A 22,803-nucleotide genomic window follows, 5' to 3' on the forward strand; every position below is an offset into this window, starting at 1 on the left:
TTTACAGTGCGCGACAGAAAGTTACGCGAGAAATGCACGGTGGAAGACTGCCACTCATCAAGGTGGTGAGGATAGAATATTTTTCGCGTGGGACGATGGCGAAAAGTTGCAGGTGGTATAATTCCGAACAATTCCTCAGAGCACTCCCCGTGATACAACCGATGGAGGATGCAAAGTGAAGCTACATCTCAGCGTAATTCCAAGGGGCCCAAGCTGTTTGAAACACTATGGCAATCAACAATTCGAGCGGCCCTTCGTTGGATACGATCTAGAGGGAGCAGTTGGTATTTTGGCGCTCCTGCCCAGAGATGAGAACAATATTCCATATGTGGCCGAACCTGCTTCTTTTTTTTTAAACGGGCTTTGGCCCACCACACTTTCCCACCACTGTATCTCCTGTGTCACCGGGATCGACAGCGGTATCCAACCACGAAAACCCTTTGATATGATCTCAGGGAGCCCGAGGGACATGCTAAAACTGTCTTGAGACCCGCAACGAAATTAATCAGAAGAAAATAGGAGGAGTAGGAAGATGAACCTGTGCCTTGTAGAGGTGTAGGAGTTGGTCGGGACTGAAGTACTGTCTCGCTCTGTTGAGAACACCAAGCTTCTTCGAGGCTAACTTGGCCTTACCCTCTAGATGATATTGGAACTGGACTTCGTTCGATATGCTAACGCCAAGTCTATCAATGCTAGGGGAGATGGTTAAAGATGTGCCCTCAAAACCAGGATGTACGACCATTGGTGACTTTTTAGCGGTGAACGCGCAGACTTGTATCTTGGCGGGGTTGAATTGGACTAAGTTACGTCTACCCTATTCAGAGACTTTCTCCAATGAATTCTCTATTTTAGACACATGTTCGTTTCGACTCTCAATGACATTTAGTCGAGAAATATTGGGGGCGCCGGTATATATAGCATCACCTGTACTATCATCCGCATAGCAATGAATGCCGTTGGTCTGTAACATGTCATTGATATGCAGTATGAATAAGGTAGGCGATAGCACACAGCCCTGAGGGACACCAGCATTAACAGACTGAGTTTCCGAGCATACGCCGTCAACTACGACCTTTATGCTTCTGTCTGCTAAGAAACTTTTTTGTGATTTGCATGGGCAGGCGCCCTGGCGTAAAGAGTTTCCCCATACAAAAACGAAAAAAAGTGTTCTTTCAGCGCTACTACTTTTACAGTAAACTTAATACACGGGACTCATACACAGTACATACACTAAAGTATTATCACTTAGTTTTGTTATACCTTGTATACTAATATTATGAAGCTGAAGTGTTTGTGTGTTTGAAAGTGCTAATCTCAGGAACTGCTTGTTCGATTTGAAAAATTCTTTTTTTTTGGATAACCCATTTATCGAGGAAGGCTTTAAGCTAATAAATAATGCAGTTTTTTTGTATTTTACAAAGTATTCATGTTATGATTGAATTTACTTTTAGTTGAAAATACGAACTTAAAATGTCTAATATCTCGGCTCCTATATAGTTTAGCTATATGTTCCCCATAATAAAGTTTACTCCCCTTGATATGTTCTTTCATAATATGCTGGTTTGGCGTGTGGCCGCGAGATTTGAAGATGACGCCAATATTACCCAAACCCCTTTTCTTGTTCTTAGTGATAAAGTCTAAGCAAAAGTTAACAATAATAAAACGCAATGAATTAATAGCGTAATGAAATACCTTTCACTAGACTGCTACTGGGAATATAAAACAATAGTTAAGTTTCCCATTGTTGTTTTTATGTTCTCTTTCAATGAATATCAGTTACCTTTTCTGTAAATACAGTTAGTTACTCAAAACGTTTGTCATCTTTGACGAATCATTTTATCATTACATTCAAACTGCTATTATTATATGGAAGTTTGTGACTACAGTGTAAATAAATCAATTATTAATCTGCGTAGAATGTAGTATGTAGTACTTTTAAATTGAAACTGACTTTCGCAATAATTTATGTTCTCAATATTAACAATTATTTTGTTTAACTTCGTATGATTTTCGAAAAAATTGTATAAAATAGAATAAAATAGATAATGTCTTGTAAGACACAAGACATTATGTATTTTATAATTTATTCTATTTTGTGTTTCTGTCTTTTCTGCCTGCCTAGCATACGCCAACGAGATATCTCACTCTACATGTTTTCTCGATGTTTGATGGTTTGTCTCTTCATTTCTATTGACCCTAGCATGACAAACATTTTTTCTCGCGTAGATCATCGAAATAACACATCTTTATAGAGTTATTTTGTCGAGATAATGTCGAGATTTTGACATTATGAGACAAGTAGTTTTTAATTATCTCGAGAGTGAGATATCTCGTTGGCGTATGCTAGGCAGGCTGATGACATATCTGTGTCATAAAAAATAAAAGTATGTATTTTTTGTTTAAGTTCGCGAAAGTGATCGCAAGCCGGGATCTTACGTGTTAAGCTACTTGGGGCGAACCGGCATCAACCATTTCAGGTAAATGTATGCTTTACTATGTGCGAGACTGCGAGTTAGCGGCACCTGGTGGCAAACAGAACTTCAAACACCCTCATTACGCCGTCGCATATAGTGTGGCATCTCATATGAAGAATACAAAGAATATTTGGCCGTGTCGTGCCGCGTCCGGCGTCGCTCCGTTGCAGTGTAGTGTCGCCTAGTGCGGCCTCACCTAAACAAACACGTTAAAGGTACTGGTACTGTACTATTATGCAATAACAGTATTTGCAATGCATAAAATCCGATGATGCATGTTCACAGCCCAAAATCATAAAACGTTAAGGAGTGAGCACACTGAGACGGGCCGTGACGGGGCTCAGCGTGCCGGGGCTCATCGCAAAAGTCCGCCTCCATACAATTTGTATGGAAGCGGATGCGCGTATCGCACACTGTGTCGGGGCGCAGCGGATTTCCGCTTACATACAAATTGTATGGAGACGGATTTTTGCGATGAGCCCCGGAGCGCTGAGCCCCGGCACGGCCTGTCTCAGTGTGCTCACTCTTTTAATGTTAAAAACCCTTCATCCCTTCATTAGGAAAAGCCGTTTTTATGAACTGCCTGAGGTGCAGCGAATCCAAATGGACGGGATGAATGGACTATCTACACCTAGAGCCCACCGTCCCATATCAATCCGAAGAAATCGATTTCATTTACTTTTAACCTGAGCAAAACGCCTAGGTAATAAACCTTTTGTAAACCAATTTTCATCCAAATCAGTCAAGCCATTCTTGAATCATAAAAGGATATGCAAATTGCGATTTCAACTCGCAGATTGTCTATTTTATATTACATTGTAACAAGGAACAAATAACAAGAGATTTTAAGAATAAAATTAATCACACGCAACATAATAATTTTAAACTTGAATCACGTCTCTAAACGCAACATTTTTTGCATCCGGTTGATTCATCATGTGTTTTAATCATTACTATGATCCTATACAGAAACAAAAATAATTGCAATCTTTCAAGAATTTCATTTAACGTTAAAATAATATTTGAAAAGTTTGTTTTCTAATACAAAAAAATGCTTTTAAATCTGCATAAAATGGTATTGTATTACTTTGTCTTATCTCATAGAAGAATATTTTATTAACCACTGATTTTTTGACGACCTCTGTGGCTCAGTTGGTAGCTCAAGCCAACGGGTCGCGGGTTCGAATCCCGCCGACGGAACTAAAAGTTTTCAAAGTTCCTGGGTCATGGATGTGTATTAAATATGTGTATCATATAATAAAAATCTTAAATATATGTATAGTACAAAAGTATTAAATATATTTCCGTTGTCTGGTACCCGTAACACAAGTCCTTCAGGTACTTAGCACGGGGCCAGACTGACGTGGTGTGAAGCGTCCCTAGATATTATTTTTATTATATTATTTGCGATGTATACTATAATATTATAATTGGGAAGAGTTTATTTGTTTGAACGCGCTAATCTCAGGAACTACTGGTCTGATTAAAAAAAATATTTCAATGTTAGATAGCCCGTTTATCGAGGAAGGCTATATTTTATCACGCTAATGCTAATAGGAGCGAAGAAATAGAGGAAAATGTGGAAAAAACGGGGGGACGTTTATTTGAAAGGGCTTATCTCACGAACTACTGGAGCAATTTTTCTGTTATTTGGCACAGATAAGAAGTAGACCACGTGAAGGATCATAGGCTATTTTTCGTGGATTAATTTGTTTGTGAAATATCTAATTTACGCGAGCGAAGCCGCGCGGAACGTCTAGTCTATTTATAAAAAATACAAATACGCCTAGTCAATTCCCAAGGAAAACAACGCTTTCCTTCGATCAAGTGGCGACATTTAGGATCGCCTGTATTTATTACTATAGCGGCAACAGCAATACATCATTTGTGATCTCTCTTGCTCTCGTGGTTGTTGAGATGTAGCCTGGTGTCAGACTGATGGGTAAGGTACTTATATATTCTGTGCTGACGGGCGGACAGCGTAGTAACAAGATCCCGTTTTACCCTTTGGGTATGGAACCCTAAACATCGTGTTTGTGGTAAATATCTTGCACTAGTGGTCCATCCCGGGTCTGCCCGGGGTACATACATAGCCTATGTACCACGTCATCGATGACATTTTTTTTTTTTTTTTTATGAAAGAAGGGGGCAAACGAGCAAACGGGTCACCTGATGGAAAGCAACTTTCGTCGCCCATGGACACTCGCAGCATCAGAAGAGCTGCAGGTGCGTTGCCGGCCTTTTAAGAGGGAATAGGGTAGGGATGGGAAGGGAAAGGAAAAGGGGAGGATAGGAAAGGGAATTGGGCCTCCGGTAAACTCACTCACTCAGCGAAACACAGCGCAAGCGCTGTTTCACGCCGGTTTTCTGTGAGAACGTGGTATTTCTCCAGTCGAGCCGGCCCATTCGTGCCGAAGCATGGCTCTCCCACGTATAACATCTTAGCTATACATTGGTGAAAGAATTGAAATCGTTCCAGTAGTTCCTGAGATTGTCGCGTTCAAACAAACTCTTCAGCTTTATAATATTAGTAAAGATTCATCCAAATCTAAGACGATCTACTCTACTACAGGATAACAGCGGTCTGCGGCGACTACTACATCGGCGGTCGTCAGTTCGACTCCCTGGCCGAACTGGTGGGCTTCTACAGCCACTGCTCCGATCTCCTGAAACGGGAGCGGCTAGTCGAACCCGTGCCTCCTCCGGAACCCGTCAACGATAAGAAGGTATGATTAGGGAGAGTGACGTGAAAAAATTAACTGCGATTTGTATAGCAACGTCGGTGTCAGGTACCAAAATTGTATAGCCAGGGTAGGGTTGCCACCTTTTATTTTTGCATTTAAAGTACATTGGTTACTCTAAGTAAGAAAAATTAAGTACACAGTATAAAAATAAAGCACAATTTATTTTTCTTTAGTATTATATTTAATCGATAAATTTCGTTTAACGAAAAATACTTACGACTTCAACAGAAATCAAATTATGAGAAATAAAGTATTTTCGCGTACTTTATTATTAATATAAAGTACAGAGTACAATTACCTTAAACAACGTACAATACTTTATTATAAAGTACGGGTGGCAGCCCTAAGACAGGGTGTCTATGTGTCCCTTACATAGAGTTTACATTTTTTTTGTGATTTGTATGGCCAAGCGTCCCAGCATCATGAAGTTTTTCATACAAAAGTTAATAATAACTTACCCTTTCAGCGCTGATACTTTCACAGCTAACTCTATACAGGGGATCCATACGCACCCCAAAAGTATTATTAGCACTTAGTTTTATTACACCTGTATACCAATCCCCAAGTGGCAGCCGGCTGTTGCATAACAATAGAAAATCTATTATATCTGCGATTCGCACGATGGAGGTGTTAATCGCTTATCATGAAAATTGCCATTTTAAAGTTTAAAATAACACTAACTATTAAATTAAGTACATTTACTTAATCATGCACATTATACCAATGTATGTACTATACTATTTTCTATAATAAAAATTGATTACGCGTAAGTTGGCCAATCGGATACGTCTTTCCGGGATATCCTAGATAAACTTTCCATGTATCAACTAAAATGATAGTAAAAGTACTCTATAATGTGCAGTGGCAATGATGAACGTAAAGTATAATAATTCTCAGGCATCATAACCAAGCCCTTCACTGTCTGTAATAAGTTTCTGGACTCGGGAAGCACTCCATTCCTTTTGCTACTTTAAGATGCCAATTTAAAAATACCAATAAAAACTGAACTCTAATTACTAGTTATGAAGATATATATTGAAATGATAGAATTGTCGCTCGCGGTATAGGCCTGTTCTAAATAAATGGCACATCTAAAAATGCATCGTAAAGCCTTGCGAAGTTGCAATTTGGCATGATCCTTAAGGTGAGACTGTACTCAGAGACACTCAGCTGCAGCAGAGCAATGCTACATAATATATCACGGCCAAATATTGTTTGTATGTAATCGTATAAACTAAACTGCTCTACGTGGCAGCAGAACTGTCTCTGTCTGTGTGACACAAATTGTCAATGTTATAGATAATAGAATTTAAAGTGTCGCGTCGCTTCGCTTCAGCGTAGTTACGTAGCGTACCTTTAATAGTTATATTGTCGACCTAAGTGTCCATGTGTTAAGGCTTATTATCGTTTGCACAGCGCGTGGTCGCGATCCTGCCGTACACCAAGATGCCGGACACGGACGAGCTGACGTTCCAGAAGGGGGACATCTTCTTCGTCCACAACGACATGGGCGACGGCTGGCTCTGGGTCACCGCGCACAGGTAAAGGCAAAAATAACTATTTTGTTTAAAAATCAATGCTGTCCCACTGCTGGGCAAACATCCCTTTAGGCCGACCATAGACGGACTGCAAGTTGCAGTCGGGATCGACCGCTCTAGAGCGGTCGTGTTGAAGTTGTACACGACTGCAACACGACCGCATCATGCTGTCGACCATACATAACCCTTGTTGTTCGACCGCACGGCGAAACTCAACGGCAGTGCGACTGCTCCGACCGCTCAAGAACTGCTTGAGCGGCCCGTGTATTGCGGATATGAATTTAGTATGGAAGCTGCAGAACTACCGTAGGACAACCTGGCTTGTATCAACTATCAAGTTCATCGGGCCGTCCTTGTCGAGGTCGGCCATGGCGGCGTCGTCCATCATCTGGTAATTTGGCGATCTTCGCCCAGCGGTCGGGACGCCCACAGTGTATCTACACAAATCTTCAAACTATAAATTAATTAATTGACAAATATGAAATTTTTCATATAAATTATTCAGAACAGTCAAGTCAGCTTTCAAACAATAAAAAACTTGGCCCACTCGCTTAAATGCTACGACGTCAGGGCTTAAAAAGTTGAACATACATACAGACAAACTGACAGACACGTCAAACTTATAAACTCCATTATTGATTATTGCATATTTTATCACATTAAAAGTTTCTACTACTTAAAACGCTATCAGACATCTGCCGACATAAATATCGTAACCTCAATAGTAAGATACTGATCTTAATGTTGTGTAGTTATTGGTGCGTTCAGTTGCAACGCATATCAGTTTTTGTATGATAATTTATGGTGTATTAACTTTTGCCCGCGGCTTCGCTCGTGCGGAAATCACTCTAACTTGTACTTGTTACCGACTTCCAAAAAGGAGGAGGTTATACGTTCGGCTGTATGTATCTTTTTTTTTTTTTTGTATGTTCAACGATAACTCAGCCGTTTGAGATCCGATTTTCAAAATTCTTTTTGTGTTGTATAGGGTTTAACTCGAATTTGGTACCATGTTCAAAAAAGTGGTGATCTGATGATGGAATCCTGGAGAAATCGAGGGGACTCCTTGAAATTTGTATGGAAACGTATAGTGATTTAAATTTTTTCTGAAGCATTCGAGGTTAATGCTACCAAAAAGTAAGATTTCGCACCAGGTTATACCCTGGATTCGAAGGTACCCAACAGAACTTTTGAATCCTTATAGATACAGGTTCGGGGATTTCGGCGTTGTTTAAACAACTGAAAGCATAAGCCAACACATCAATTTATTTAATCATCATCATCAAAATCATAATTATGCCATGGGTCATCACATTATGACCCAATAATTGATGCTTTTCGTGATATTTTGCATCAAAGCAAATGTTTTTGATGATTATTTCGCTGTTTGTGGACCGATTTTCAAAATTCTTGTGTTGTTGTATAGGGTATAATCTTGATTTTGTATAATAATTACGAAAGTGGTGAGCTGATGATGGGATCTATGAGCAATCCAGGGAAATCCTTGAAATTTATCAAAAGACTCATAGTTTTTTTTTTTTTTATGAAATAAGGGGGCAAACGAGCAAACGGGTCACCTGATGGAAAGCAACTTCCGTCGCCCTTGGACACTCGCAGCATCAGCAGAGCTGCAGGTGCGTTGCCGGCCTTTTAATGGGGGAATAGGGTAATAGGGGAGGGTAGGGATGGGAAGGGAAGGGAATAGGGGAGAGTAGAGAAGGGAATAGGGTAGGGGATTGGGCCTCCGGTAAACTCACTCACTCGGCGAAACACAGGGCAAGCGCTGTTTCACGCCGGTTTCCTGTGAGAACGTGGTATTTCTCCGGTCGAGCCGGCCCATTCGTGCCGAAGCATGGCTCTCCCACGTATAAAATTGTAAAAAACTTCGAAGTCGGTACCAGTCCCAAAAGCTTCAGATATTCTGACATTGACTGAACTCACGATAAAATTAGCTGGTACCGACTTCAAATAATGAAGACTGTAGTATGTACAGAAATAGTTGAGATGTAGACGAATTCTGAAAAAGGCACTATTATAGAGCAATAGTTATTTAATACTTTTTAGTTCATATTATTATTGTTTTTACCTTGGAAGTCGGTTTCAATTTTTTGTTAAAAATAATAGTTTTAATGAGAATTATCAACATATTATTTTTATGGCGCGTTTTCTGCGCGCACGAAAACACGCGAGCTGAAACCGCGCGCGTAGAAAACGCGCACGTCCGAACGCGCCCTCACTGTTCTACTTTGCTGTTTTCGTAAATATGTAATAACCTTGTTTTCAAAAAAGATTTCTGCTAATTGTTCTAAAGTTGCAATACGTTTTACATAGTAACAAATACCTGACAGAACAAGCTTATTTCGGAGTTGAAAGAAAGACATGTGATAAACATCAAGATTGTTTATATTTACATCATTAATATCTAGCTACTCATAGTATTTCATGCAGCCGTTAGAAACCTATAAAATAGGTTTCTAACGGCTGAGAAGGAGGAGGCTTCTCAATTTGACCGTACAAATGCAGTTTTTAACATATAAGGTTTGTTTCAGAACCGGTGAGCAAGGAATGATCTTCAGGGAGCTAGTGGAAGACCTGGATCCATCCATTGACCCCAACACGGTGTTCTCGTGGTTCCACCCCAACTGCACCAAGAGCGAAGCGGTGGATATGCTGGTCAAGGCTGGACCGGGGAGCTTCTTGGTCAGGTCAGTCAATCAACCAATCATTGATTTATCCAAGAAATAGTTTACAATGATGTATTCGGGCGTGGAAGTGTTTTAGGTTTAGATTTAGATTTTGGTTGAAACGGCATTTGTAAAGTGACTAAGTGTGTACGCATTACAAAATTACACTCTTACTTTGTTGGGTGGTATAAGCCTATATGATCAATGAGGCCGATTTTTAGGATGAGCGTGTGGGTTTAACTTTGAAGTTGTCGGTTCAATTCCCTTATTGTAAAAAGTTATAAGTTTGGTTAGGAGATTGGACAGTGCAAGATCACCTGATTGTCTGACAAAAATGAAGACGTCGGATGTGCTAAAATGTTTTGGCAAAGGTGTACATGAATGAAATTGCACATTCAGATGTCATTCCACTCCGCCCACCGTATGACATATATTTCTATTTATATGCTAGATGTCTCTGATTGCTTGGTAGCAGTCAGTCCTACAATATCTTATGAAGTAACACTCATTTTTTGTAAATATGAATTCTTTGTTCAGTTTATTTAAAAACAGGTAAGTTTTGTCATTATATTTTGTTTTCTATGTTTATTATTGTTTGTGTAATGTGTTATATAACATTGTTTCATAGTTTTCTGTCATATGATGTTACGTTTTAATTTTTTTTAAGGAAGATAGTTAAGGGATCTGGTTGGTAAAGCCTTTAAAATTGACAGTTAGAAAGAGAAATGCGATGTTTGACGACATATTACAGGTACTGCATACAAAGTCCATTTTCGGTTAATGCGAAATCAGAGCTTTTCCAGGGTTCCGTACCCGAAGGGTAAAAACGGCACCCTATTACTAATATTTCGTTATCTGTCTGTCCGTCTTTCTGTCAGCAGTCTGTATCTCAAAAACCGCTATAGCTAGACTTCTGAAATTTTCACAGATATATGTATTTCTGTTGCTGCTATAACAACAAACACTAAAAACAAAATAAAAATAATAATGAAGAGGGGCTTCCATAACAGAAACGTGATTTTTTTCGCCTTTTTTGCTCGATTTCAATAATTGAAATTGGGAACTCTGGAACAAACTGTCATCAGCAGTCTTTCCGGAGTCCGGACCAATACGATCTGCAAATCTTAAAGGAGAGAGCGTATTCCCTCTTATAAGGCCGGCAACGCACCTGCAGCTCTTCTTATGCGAGTGTCCATGTGCGACGGTAGTTGCTTTCCATCAGGTGACCCAATTGCTCGTTTGCCCCCTTATTTTATAAAAAAAAGTCTGAACGCGACTTACCCTAGTGCGGTGGTGTACTATAACGCTTATACCAATTTCATTTATCATTTCAGGCCATCTGATAACTCGCCTGGTGATTACTCCCTGTTCTTCCACATCAACAACCAGATCCAAAGGTTCCGGATTGAGAAGAAGGGCGTCAGATACCTCATGGGCGGGCGTACCTTCGAGTGCTTGGATGCCGTCATCAACAGATACAGAAAGGAGCAGATTGTAGAAGGACACACTTTGGGACAGCCTGTGAGTTTCTACATGTATTTTTTCCTCGACTACAGCGAAGAAATATGTGGTTATGATTTTGGCCTGTATGAATGTTACTTGTCAAATCAAGACTAAGCCTTTGCTGAACGTAAATATATGGCCATTCAAAATTAATTTTGTACACAATTTTATTGCAAGAATCTAAATTTCAAGCGGCCACATAATATTTCAGTATATTCTTAGTGTTTAGATGTTAAACGCACTTATCATATTTTAAAATATCAATAAAAATATAGTTCTTAATAAACTGTTATGTTACAGCTGATAGCAGAAGGCCATCAAATAGAACCCCAGCAGAATGCGACGGGAGCGGCTGCTGAGAAGATATACGCCACTCTCAGGGAATGCCGTGATCAGATCGGCTTGAAGAAGATGAAGGGTATCAAACACCAAGGCTACCTCCACAAGAAGTCAGACAAGGGTGCCAAGAAGTGGAAAGCGTTGTACTTCGTTCTGCTCCAAGAGGGAACGGATACGCATTTGTACTTCTATGACTCTCCGAAGCGAACCAAGCCGAAGGGTCTTATTGATCTCTCGTGCGCTTATCTATATCAGGTGAGTTGCTTTTGGAGATTAGATTGAATTGTCCTGAATTATAAAATGTTTTCACATAGTGTTGTAAAATTGTCTCCTCATAAATGTGCGTATGTGAACTTCACATCTCTAGGTAAAGTTCAGTAACATAATTTTTTACAAACAAAATTTTTACTCACGATAGAATTTGTTTACGTATAGCGTAGCGTATAGCCTTAAATTTTAGTATTTGTGACTCTTGAGTAATTAGTCTCACTTTACACATTGTAATTTACTTAGTAGTATGTGGCGCCTGTTATGTTTGAACTTATTACTCATTCTGTATATCTATTTGTGTAATTGGCTTCTTATTTTCTAGTATAAGTTATTTACTGTTTTTATTGATAGCTGTTGGTCTTCCTAACAAAATAAAAAATAAATAAATAATATAGAACGGAACAACAACTCGTTGCGATCGGTTTTAATGTGTGCGTGCGCGGTGCCTGTGCCCGCTCCGCCCAAATGAACCGTTTCTCTTCCAACTAATTTAACTTTCCCATCACTCTAAATCTCATTTAAATTGGTTTACTCGTTTTAACGTAAACAAGATCAACTTTCGCAAACATTTGTAAGGATCATTAACGCTACTCTGTTTTCAGGTGCATGAATCCCTATGGGAGCGGGAGTTCTGTTTTCAACTGGTAGAGCGCGCTCTACCTTGCCTGTCGACGCATACGTTTCTCGCGGCCGCTTCGTCCTCAGATCTGCGGGATTGGCTGAACGCGCTGCGACCGCTCTGTGTGCCGCAGCAGGCGAGGCATCATTGCAAGGTTTGTACTACCAGAGAAGTTGATTCTTAGCAAGATGTTCTTACGTAATTGGTCGCGTCATATTAAACCAAGCCACATCACGATTAACATTATGTTGACATAACCCGACCTTATTATGCTATCCGCCTATGAATCAATTTTTCGATTTTACACATCAATGTATTATTCTGTTAGTTGTAATTATCATAACTAAATAATTAAGTTCAAATTAAAACTTCGTACACTTACAATTTTTTTATTCTCACTGATTAGATTCTGTTGTAAAACTGTTAAGAATGTTGGTAAATGGATGAAATAATTGCAGATTTACTCAAAGAGATTTAATTTTGAAGACATTGTTCTATAATTTCAAAATGTTTACAACATCATCACACTTTATTCGTAATATTTTAGATAACTCATTACTCAGTAAGCAGATACACCAAACAATGTTCAGCCCTTTCCATCAAGCTTCTTTTCTAATGTATCTCATAAAAATAAAACACATAGCTTTAAGCATTGCCTAAAATTTTTTTTATCAGGTGGCGCGCGTAGTATGGCTACGTGCGTTACGCGTACGCTGCGTGACCGCTCACCGTCTGCCCGCTCGGCTGGCGCCGCGCCCGCATCTACGTCTCGCGCTCGGCGCCGCCCCCGTCGCCCGCACGCGGCCCCGCCCCTCGCCCGATCCGCACTGGGACGACGAGTTCTTCTTCGAGTTAGTATCACTTTATGGAAATAATACTACTAAAGTTTCAAACGATAACTCTGACTTTTCATCATTTTGCATCTCGCTCTATCTCTATCTTGTCGTTCACAGCTATCATTATGCTACGACGTTTAATCCATAAAATATAAATATATAAAGTTTGTGACAACTGAACACATTCAAGAAGAAAATAATAGATAGATAGATATCTATAACTCTTTATTGCTCACAAATTGGTACTAATTATTTCGACAAACTTAACAAGTTAATAATATGTTTTATTTTGTTTCAGTGATGTCCCACCAGATGTAACTTCCTTTACTATCACCGTTCATAATACCGGAAAGAGAGGAAAAGAGTCTGAAGTAAGTATTCATAAGAAGCAAAAATATACATAGTTATTATTACGTTCGAATCATATTAGGACACCTTTGCAGTTGTTATGCGACAAGGATTTTATATCACTTAAAAGTCACGAGGACTAATAATAGCGTTTCTATTGATTGTTAATGTCATATTATTATGCTGTTGCTTTTCAATATAAGTATCATAGTTAGAGCTTGATAGACAAGGACCAATCATTGCATAGTATTCGTTATGTCGTATCGTTATAATAATATTTTTATTAATACCATACAAATTGTAGTGAGCAAAATAATGTTTGTGGCTATTATAGGTGGCAGAGCTGACAATAGAGTTGGCGAATTTAGCGAATGGAGAAGAGGTTGAGGAGTGGTATCCTCTAGCGGGCATGACGCCTATTGGGGAGTGGGGGTCGCTACGGTTGCGTATAAGGTGCGTACCAGATTCGTTTTATAGGTGTTACCATATTAAGTAGCTTAATAAATATTCGCTACTATAGTGGTAACTAGCTGCAATCAGGTTTAAAAAAAAATTAAATCTACATCCAAAGACTGTGGTAAACTTGAATATTATATTAAAACATTGTGTGTTCATGTTCGTGTCTTGTTTAAATTAATGGTAATAAATAAAATAATCCGATCATATTCGCTCGGTTGGAAGATTTCGTTTGATTTACGACATACTAAAGTTAAGTTCTAGTCTAATTACATACTTGTGCCATCATTACAGATACATGCAAGAGCTGGTTATGCCGCGCGAGGAGTACAATCCGCTGCGGCAGCTGCTGCTTGAACCCGGCCTGCCCGCTGTCAAGGCGCTGGCTGACCTCTGTCGCACAGACAGACAGCCGCTGGCCACATGTAAGTTCTCAATATACAGTACTCCCAAATGAATAATGCGCATGAAAATCTTAGCTAATTGTCGTAATCACGGAAACACCTGAATCTATGAAACGTAAGAGCCCCTTGCATTTTGCACCTTGCTTTTGCATTTTGCACCTTGTTCGAAAGAAATAGAAGAAAATATCATATTATTATAGTCGGTACTCGGTATTCGCCGGCTGTCGCCGGTCCGTCAATTGTCTCTATTTTTGGCGCATGCGCCACAAAACCTTTTGTTGCGGATGTCCAAATCATGTCATGTCATGGCAACGCCACCAACAAGTTGCTGTCTAGTGGTTACGGTCAAGTCGTAAACAGTTGGCGTTGCCATGGCATGATATGATTTTGACATGCGCAGTAAAAGGTTTTTTGGCATCGTCTTCCGACGCTCGGGAAATACGATCGTTGCCGAACAATGACGAAAATTTCTATGCGCATTATCACTTTGGGAGCACTGTAAGTATATTGATCGGATGTAAATGACAAATGAACCGGCGAACAAGTATGGTGGCACCGTAAATGCGTTACTTTAAAATCTGTCTTTGTTTTACAACGCTAATAGTTGTATTACAATCTAACGGTATTTACAATTTCAAGGTGACATATAAAGATGGTGCTGTTAATGTGTTACTTTAAAATGGCATGTATTTAAATCAATATCTGTATATTCCCTTTCCTCGATCAAAATATTTGAAAGTTTCACCAAAAATACTGACTTGCACACTCATTATGAACCCTAAATAATACGAATTCAGCATACTATTTAAAGTTATTTGCAAAACTGTTTTACTGAACGAATAACTATTATTAAAATTGTATATCTAACAATTCCTTAGTTCAACAAACATACTACAACTTTTTAAAGGAAAACCATCACCTAAATTACTTTTAGGAACATCATTTATTCGAAATAAAACCCAATTTAATCTGTTATGTTCATATAATTAAGAACACATAAAAATCATCAAGTGCTAACTTAAAATGGGCTAAACTTTGGCACAGTGAATGGTAACTTAGTTTATAAACAATAATAATAATAACAATAATAATAAAATCGGCAAAGAGCGAGTCGGATTCGCGCACAAAGGGTTCCTTACCGATATATTGCAAAATAATTAAGCCTCCAGCTTAGGAATTGCACTCTAGGGGTTGACAAGCTACTAAAGAAAAGAAAAGGAAAAAACAACGCTACGCGGGGCTCCTATTTCTGGGTGGTTCACAAAAAAATAACCACGATGGCTAAGGCGGGAGCACAGCGCAGCGTAGCTCCCGCCTTAGCCATCGTGGTTATTTTTCCATTACATATTCCATTACATACATTTTCCATCTAACCTAACCCAGTCAAGTCGTATTGGGCCAACATTGCTATTAATTATTTAAGAATCATTAATAAATTTATTAACCCATACAATTACAATACAGTAGTAAATTTTGATAATTTTTCTTAATTTTTATCAAGAAACCCATATTATATAGTTTTGGAATGATAAAATCTTACACCATATCTCATCATAATTACCAAAAATCTTTGTCGCTAACACAGCAATAGATCAAGATATATCTGCGGTCACTAAAGAGTAAAGAGCGAGCGCAAAGGAGTGAGTGCGGCGTTAGATGAGGAGGCCCTAACATGTTTTTCAGTAAATCAGAGAAACAAAAAGAAAATAAAGTTAGGCTAAAAATATTTTAGTTGCACGATTTGTCAATTTGTAGACTTGTTTTGATAATATAAATTGATTTTATTGTGATGCACCTTTCGATATCGTTTTTAGAAATTCCGTTGTAAGATTGTCCAATTTAGAGTGCAAGTTAGTATTTTTGATAAATAATTTAAATTTTAGTTTTACAAATAATATATCCGATGTATGAATCATATTTTTGATGTGAATTCGGTTATAAAGGTCGTCTCGCTTTTGATCAGCATTAGCTTTTCTGGTATGCATTCAGTTAACTAGCGGAGTTAAGGTAGTGTGCTGCAAAATTATTCTGTTGTGCATTTAATAATATCCCCTTTAAAATATATCGATATTTTACAATATAAATAGTTCGATTATAATTTAACGGTGTTGACAATTTGCCGGTGACCTATTAAAGGTTGGTAAAATAATATAATACCATCTAACGGTATTCACAATTCGTTCATCTGTCAACAGCGGTGCTGCACGCATTCTCGGAATGTGGGCGGGGGGCGGAGCTAGCGCGCGAGCTGGCGGCGGGCGAGCTAGCGCGCGAGAGCGACCACCGCGCGCTATTCCGAGGCGCGTCGCTCGCCACCGCCGTGCTAGATCAGTTCATGCACGCGCTCTGCAAGCCCTTCCTCCAGGTAAGCTGGTTCTCTCATCAATCACGTGATCGCAAAATGTGGGCGGTACATGATAGAAAATGTTAATGAGCATGTTCCAAGTTCCAACGGCAGTGTGGGAGCACCATTACCTTAATTTGTATAGTAATTTTGACATCTTAAACTGTGACATCCTTAGAAAAAAGCAAAAAGGCAATATATCTTTCTCTTTCACACTTATGTCTTTTTGATTTTAAAAATTTATAAAATAAGTAGCTGTTCATCTTACTTCCATGTTTTTATTGTTCCATCATTATGACTACAGGCGGCGATAGCTGAAACTGTGCAGAAGCTCATCGACGCCAAACAATCGGCAGAGCTGAACCCCACCAAAATGGACTCGCCCGACGATGCTTGTAACAACGCCGAGTTTCTTCTCATGATACTGGATCAGGTATAAAGCATTATATACTACTTTATTATTTGTAGATTATATATTATTTTAAGTCGAAGTTAAGACCAACGAAAAAGTCAACATGAACCTAGGGCTAACATTAACCTAGATAGGGGCTAGGGCATTAGTGAATATACAGGAAGAATTTTTGAACACTACAAAACTTTTAGCAGCGAATTTTCAACTTTCTAAGTTGAAAAAAAAGTATCAGCTGTGTCTTTCAATAGTGAGGAGGCCATAGTAAGGCGTTTTTGTATGGAACAACAATTTTTGTAACAAAGTTGACTGTATACTAAAAGTTGCTTATTTTCATGAGTTATCCGAACCTATAATAAATACATAAAGTTTGAATATTGTTTAAAAATCATTCTGTGCAATCTCGTCATCTTTTATGCTTCCCTATTTTAGGAGTTGCCAGCGTCACATATCGAATAAAGTAGCCGCGTCATAACGCATTTAATTTATCGTCAGTTAAGTTCTAAAAGGTTAATTAACGTTACAGATAACGCTGTCGATATTCACGTCGCCGGAGTCGTGTCCGCGGCCGGTGCGCTACCTATGCGGCTGCCTGCAGCGCGCCGCCGTCGCCAAGTGGCCGAACGAGAGATTCGTGCGCACGAGAGTCGTCTCAGGTACGCTAAAATGTCTATAATATACGATTTAAACGTGGGAGAACCATGCTTCGGCACAAATGGGCCGGCTCGACTGGAGAAATACCTCGGACTCACAGAAAACCGGCGTGAAACAGCGCTTGCGCTTGCGCTGTTTCACGCCGAGTGAGTGAGTTTACCGAAGGCCCAATCCCGTACCCTATTCCCTTCCCTACCTTCCCCCTATTCCCTTCCCTCCTCTATTCCCTTCCCATCCCTACCCTCCCTATTACCCACCCTATTACCCTATTCCTTCTTAAAAGGCCGGCAACGCACCTGCAGCTCTTTTGATGCTGCGAGTGTCCATGGGCGACGGAAGTTGCTTTACATCAGGTGACCCGTTTGCTCGTTGAAGCGACCCAAGATGATATTAGTGACAGATTTTTACTGTCGATCTTAGTGAAGTTGCCTAACGTAAATTAATCGCTTGCTTAAAAAATATCGAAATCGCTGGCAAAGGAAATAAAATCGAAATTATATCATCACTAGAAGGCTACTCCTAATCATCAATATTCAACTGCGTTAATCCCTATTGACAGAAGTTGTAAGAAGTTTATGCGGGCCCCTAGACAAACAATTTTATTGTGCAATATCACGTATTGCGTAATATTATTGACCGTCTAGGGTTGATATTGAACATCGCGCGCTTTCAATCTAATTGTCAAATAAACTAAAATTGAAGCGTGATATTGCACAATAAATTGTATCGTTTAGGGACCGGCTTAGACCCAATTTCACCAACCTATGTTTGTTAAATCCTAACGAGGCATTACTTAACGGAGCTTAGAAAATTAAACAGACTGTTAAAATACTTATGTCCCACAGTAAAAATTTAACAGCGGATTAGTAAATGCAATGTTAAGGGAACAACGAGTGAACAACTATCAATTCGTTCAGTCTTGTTATAAGGCGACGAAATTGCAATGTACAAGATTAATACGATATGTTTGCTGCAATGTGCCACTTTCTTCCATAGTAGTATAATAGTAGATAATGCGACCAAATTAAAATATCACTGATCGCATACATTTGTTACGCTATAATAGTTCTTCTTAATTTAACAGGTTAATAATTATTATCTGTCAAAGCTGAAAACATGAATCATAATACAAACTTTTATTTACATATTTCGGTTTGGTAATTTTGATACAAGTTAGTATATTTGCAATGTCAAGGAAAATCCGAAGGCTGAATTTTTGACAAAGTGAAAATAAATAATTATTCCTAACTATGAAAATAATTAATAATAAGGACGTAGCGGAAACATGGCGGAAAGACTCAAAAGTCAAAACAGATTCTTTTATTGATATTGCATATTATTGTCTTTGAGAGTTGTTATTTTGACTCATATAACAGCCTGTTAAATATTTAACGGACATCCATAGCAGGAATTAAATTTAACACCGTTTTAGGCGATTTGACATGACATTAGCGTATGGTGGAACGCTCGATAGCTCTTAACAGGCCATTAACTAATTTAACAAGCCATTATTTATTTAACATTGCTTGATGAAACTGGGTCTTAAATAGTAAATATTTTGACGTTGCTAACAGCATAGCAGTGTTTTAAGTGACAAAAAAATAGAATTATATTAAAATGGATGCAAATAAAGTTTATTTAAATGTTTACTGTCTTTAATATTCAATAACCTACCTTATCACGTTGTCACAGGGTTCATATTCCTCCGGCTGATCTGCCCGGCGCTGGTGGAGCCGCGCGCGTGGGGCCTCGTCGCGGGCTCGCCGCCGCCGCACGCGCAGCGCTCGCTGCTCATGGTCGCCAAGTGCCTGCAGAATCTCGCCAACCTTGTCGAGTTCGGTGCCAAGGTAAATTGGAATTTAATTTAATGTGATAAGATCTAATTTTGCAAACAGTTGCTAAAAGCGTGCAGAATCTCGCCAAACTTGTTGAGTTTGGCACCAAGATAAGTTGAACTTTATTGAGATCTCTTTAAGGTCTAAAATCGCGTGAATGTCACACTTACACTGCGGACTTCTAGCACAATAGACATAACTACCAGTAGTTCGACTGCAAAGAGAAGGACAGGTTTCAATATCTGTCAAATACGTCGGGTTTCACTACGATTATAAACGGAATATGCCTTGCGCTGGCTGGTATAATTTATTTTTAAATATTTAAAATAAAGATTTCAAAATTGGATTCTGACAATTTTAATCGCATGTGCCAAAACACAAACAACAATACGACCAAAGAGGAACACGTCCAGCGAATAAGTCATAGTTTTAAATTCGTAGGTAACAATTTAACAACCCTAGCGATGATTTTCGTCATAATACGTCAAATTAAAAAATTTCAACATCAGTTCTAAGTCGGCATACTCTATAATTCTGTCTAATCTGCTTCTAGTTTCAAATAGTTAGAGCTTGCAAAATCTTAAGAGCCCCCGAGACGATCAAACGGTTTGATTCAAACCTTACGTGTTTTATGCGACCGTTTGATGTCGGTTTGAATGGTTTGTCAAACGACACTGCGCAGTTTCATTCAATACGCGCTGTCGAGTACACGTCTTGTGATGCAGAAGATGCTCTAGAGTCTAGACTCTAGAGTCTAGATTCTAGAACGGGGATCGCGATTTTCTTATCTTATGTTTATAACGTTAATGTCCTGCGTCAGAAGAGAAAAAAAAAGAAAACGACTTTGGTCCAAATTAATGGTATGGCCTATCGACTAAGATAATATTGTTTTATCCACGAACATCTACAGAAAGTGCTAGAAACTACAGCTTCTTCTTTTTCTTCTTCATAATTCAGCACTAAACTAAGCGGGTTTGATCAAACGCGTCGGAACACGATCAAACGGCGCGTCGAACACAACGAAAATAAAAACAAGCTTCAAACACGTAAATGTTTGACAAACCGTTCAAACTAGCTTTGTAAACGATCAAATCGGTTTGAGTCAAACCAAAATTTACGTGTTTGAGTTAAACCGTTTGATCGTCTTCGGGGCCCTTTACCAACAATAGACATAATAATATGGACGCTGTTAAGCATTCGTGTACTAACCCACATAAAAATTACGTATTGAGTTATGAATGCAGTTATGTTCTATAAATGATTTAGAACAAGACTGCATTCAAAATTTATCAACAAAAAAAATTGTGGGTTAGGACACTAATGCTTAACAGCGACCATATATCGTTCAAATAACGTAGGTCCGCCATTTACTTTAATAATCAATTCCTCTCATACTGATTTCTAATTATTTATAGGAGCCATATATGGAAGTAGTGAATCCGTTCATCTTGAAGAACAAGGAGCGCATGGTTGTGTTTCTGGACCAACTGAGCAACGTGCAAGACCCTGGCAACACTCCGCCAAACTCCAACAACAATTTTGATATTGGTAAGTTTGTCACATCGAATAAGGATTATGAGCATGACTTTAGAAATACTGTGTAAGTATTACAATTGTAAGTTTACCCGAATTTTTTATTTGAATAAAATATTAGATAATTATAGCCAGGAAAGCAAAATATTAGCACTTAGTATAGACCGTGTCCTGAAAAGGAGGTTCCATGTTCAATAGATTTTTAACCCCCAATGTGAGGTAAAAGAGGATTGTTATAAGTTTGATGTGCCTGTCTTAATGTTTGTCTGTGTGTCTGTATAGTTGTGCGTCTATCCGTGGCATCGTGGAATCTGAACGGGTGGATCGATTTCGATATAGTTTCTTTTTGTTTGAAAGCTGCCAAGATCGAAAGTATTGTTAGCAATGATTCATCATCATTAGACCATAAAGTTAATTACCTAGCGGAATAGACAAACAAAGGCCTGAGCAAGAGAGATGTCACTATCAGTAACACTGCGTGGTAAAAAGAGACGTGTGATACATGACAGCAGCACTCTTTCATGACGTCCAGTCGGCACGTGTCGCACGTTGACAATTTAATCTCATAGAAATCATGTTCAATCATGCTTGTGTAAGTATAAGTAGTATACATACACATATTTTTACACACAGATGAAACCAATTTCGGTTTCGTTTGACAGCTCGAGATTGTTGCTCTATTCCGCTAGGTATATTAACTTTATGCATCAGACTTCTTAAAGCTGAAGAATTTGCACTTCATATATTTTTTATTGGGCATTTTAAATGTTCTAAGTTTCTTTTTTTCCAGCCAAGGAGCTAGCTACGATCCACCACATATGCGTGTCGCATCTCTCCGAGCTACAGACGCTGGCGAAGACTCAGCCGGCGATACGGAAACTGGTGACCGTCACCGAGATGCTCACTAAACACAAGCACAAGTATCTCGAGATGATCAGATAGAATACGCCTTAGTGACGCAGGTAATTTTATAGTTGTTGCCTGTTTGGGGAGGGAATTATCCAAACTAATATTATGAATGTGAAGGTGTGTGTGTCTGTCTGTCTGTTACCTTCACGCCCATACTTCGCTGGACCGATTTTGCTGAGTCATTCAATTGAATGGTGTCATTCAATGAATGTGCTAGTCATTTAATCGAATCGCAGATTAAACCAGATGACTGCGACATATACATCCCTATCCTAGTCCCGGGAAATGACGTAGAATACTTTTTATGCCGGAAAAATGGACAGCTTCCGTGCGATAAACGACTTTTGGACGTGAACAGGTAACAGACAGACACACTTTCGCATTTATATACTCAGAGAAGTTGATTCCTAGGCAGATGGAGGACCTACGTAGTTTGGTCGCGTTATGTCAAACCCAGCCGACAGATCACAATTAACGTGTAATTGACGTAACGCGACCAAACTACTTAGGTCCCCGATTTGCATAGGAATCAACTTCTCTGATAGTACATAGAATATTAGTATGAATTATATTTAATTGTTACAATTATTTTTTAAATTCAGTTTCAGGGTAACGAACACTTAAAGGACAGTAGCGGTAGTGAGTCAGCGGTCTCATTTAGTCGTGTCGGTGTAGTCATTGTTAGCTTTAGCTTTTCTAAGTCGCAGGATTGTTTCAGAGGTCTATCGTGCCAAAACGATACACGTAATATAAGTTTTAATCAAGTCAGGGGCCGCACCACGAAACCGTTTTGAGACTCAAACAATCGTACGAGAATGCCGCTCCCTACTGTAACAAACGTGAAATGACGTTGTTAGAGCAGGACGCGGCAATCTCGTCCGATTGTTTGAGTCTCAAAACGGTT

General features: G+C 39.0%; 1 protein-coding gene across 1 annotated transcript in view; it reads left to right on the forward strand.

The window, feature by feature from the left end:
- The window catches only part of LOC121734373 (ras GTPase-activating protein 1), a 26,093-nt gene extending 3,378 nt beyond the window's left edge, over positions 1-22,715 (forward strand). The window contains exons 3-20 of the mRNA XM_042124945.1: positions 2,405-2,477; positions 5,047-5,200; positions 6,635-6,759; positions 9,306-9,461; positions 10,775-10,961; positions 11,244-11,537; positions 12,155-12,325; positions 12,847-13,022; positions 13,306-13,378; positions 13,690-13,808; positions 14,106-14,236; positions 16,411-16,580; positions 16,864-16,992; positions 17,495-17,624; positions 19,315-19,469; positions 20,873-21,005; positions 21,781-21,952; positions 22,502-22,715. Coding sequence (XP_041980879.1) covers positions 2,405-2,477; positions 5,047-5,200; positions 6,635-6,759; positions 9,306-9,461; positions 10,775-10,961; positions 11,244-11,537; positions 12,155-12,325; positions 12,847-13,022; positions 13,306-13,378; positions 13,690-13,808; positions 14,106-14,236; positions 16,411-16,580; positions 16,864-16,992; positions 17,495-17,624; positions 19,315-19,469; positions 20,873-21,005; positions 21,781-21,932 — 2,528 coding nt within the window. The 3' untranslated portion in view covers positions 21,933-21,952; positions 22,502-22,715. The remainder of the gene's footprint in view (positions 1-2,404; positions 2,478-5,046; positions 5,201-6,634; positions 6,760-9,305; positions 9,462-10,774; positions 10,962-11,243; positions 11,538-12,154; positions 12,326-12,846; positions 13,023-13,305; positions 13,379-13,689; positions 13,809-14,105; positions 14,237-16,410; positions 16,581-16,863; positions 16,993-17,494; positions 17,625-19,314; positions 19,470-20,872; positions 21,006-21,780; positions 21,953-22,501) is intronic.
- Positions 22,716-22,803: the final 88 nt, after the last annotated feature.

This window comes from Aricia agestis, chromosome 15 (assembly GCF_905147365.1).
Source record: "Aricia agestis chromosome 15, ilAriAges1.1, whole genome shotgun sequence".
In the NCBI taxonomy this organism is placed as follows: domain Eukaryota; kingdom Metazoa; phylum Arthropoda; class Insecta; order Lepidoptera; family Lycaenidae; genus Aricia; species Aricia agestis.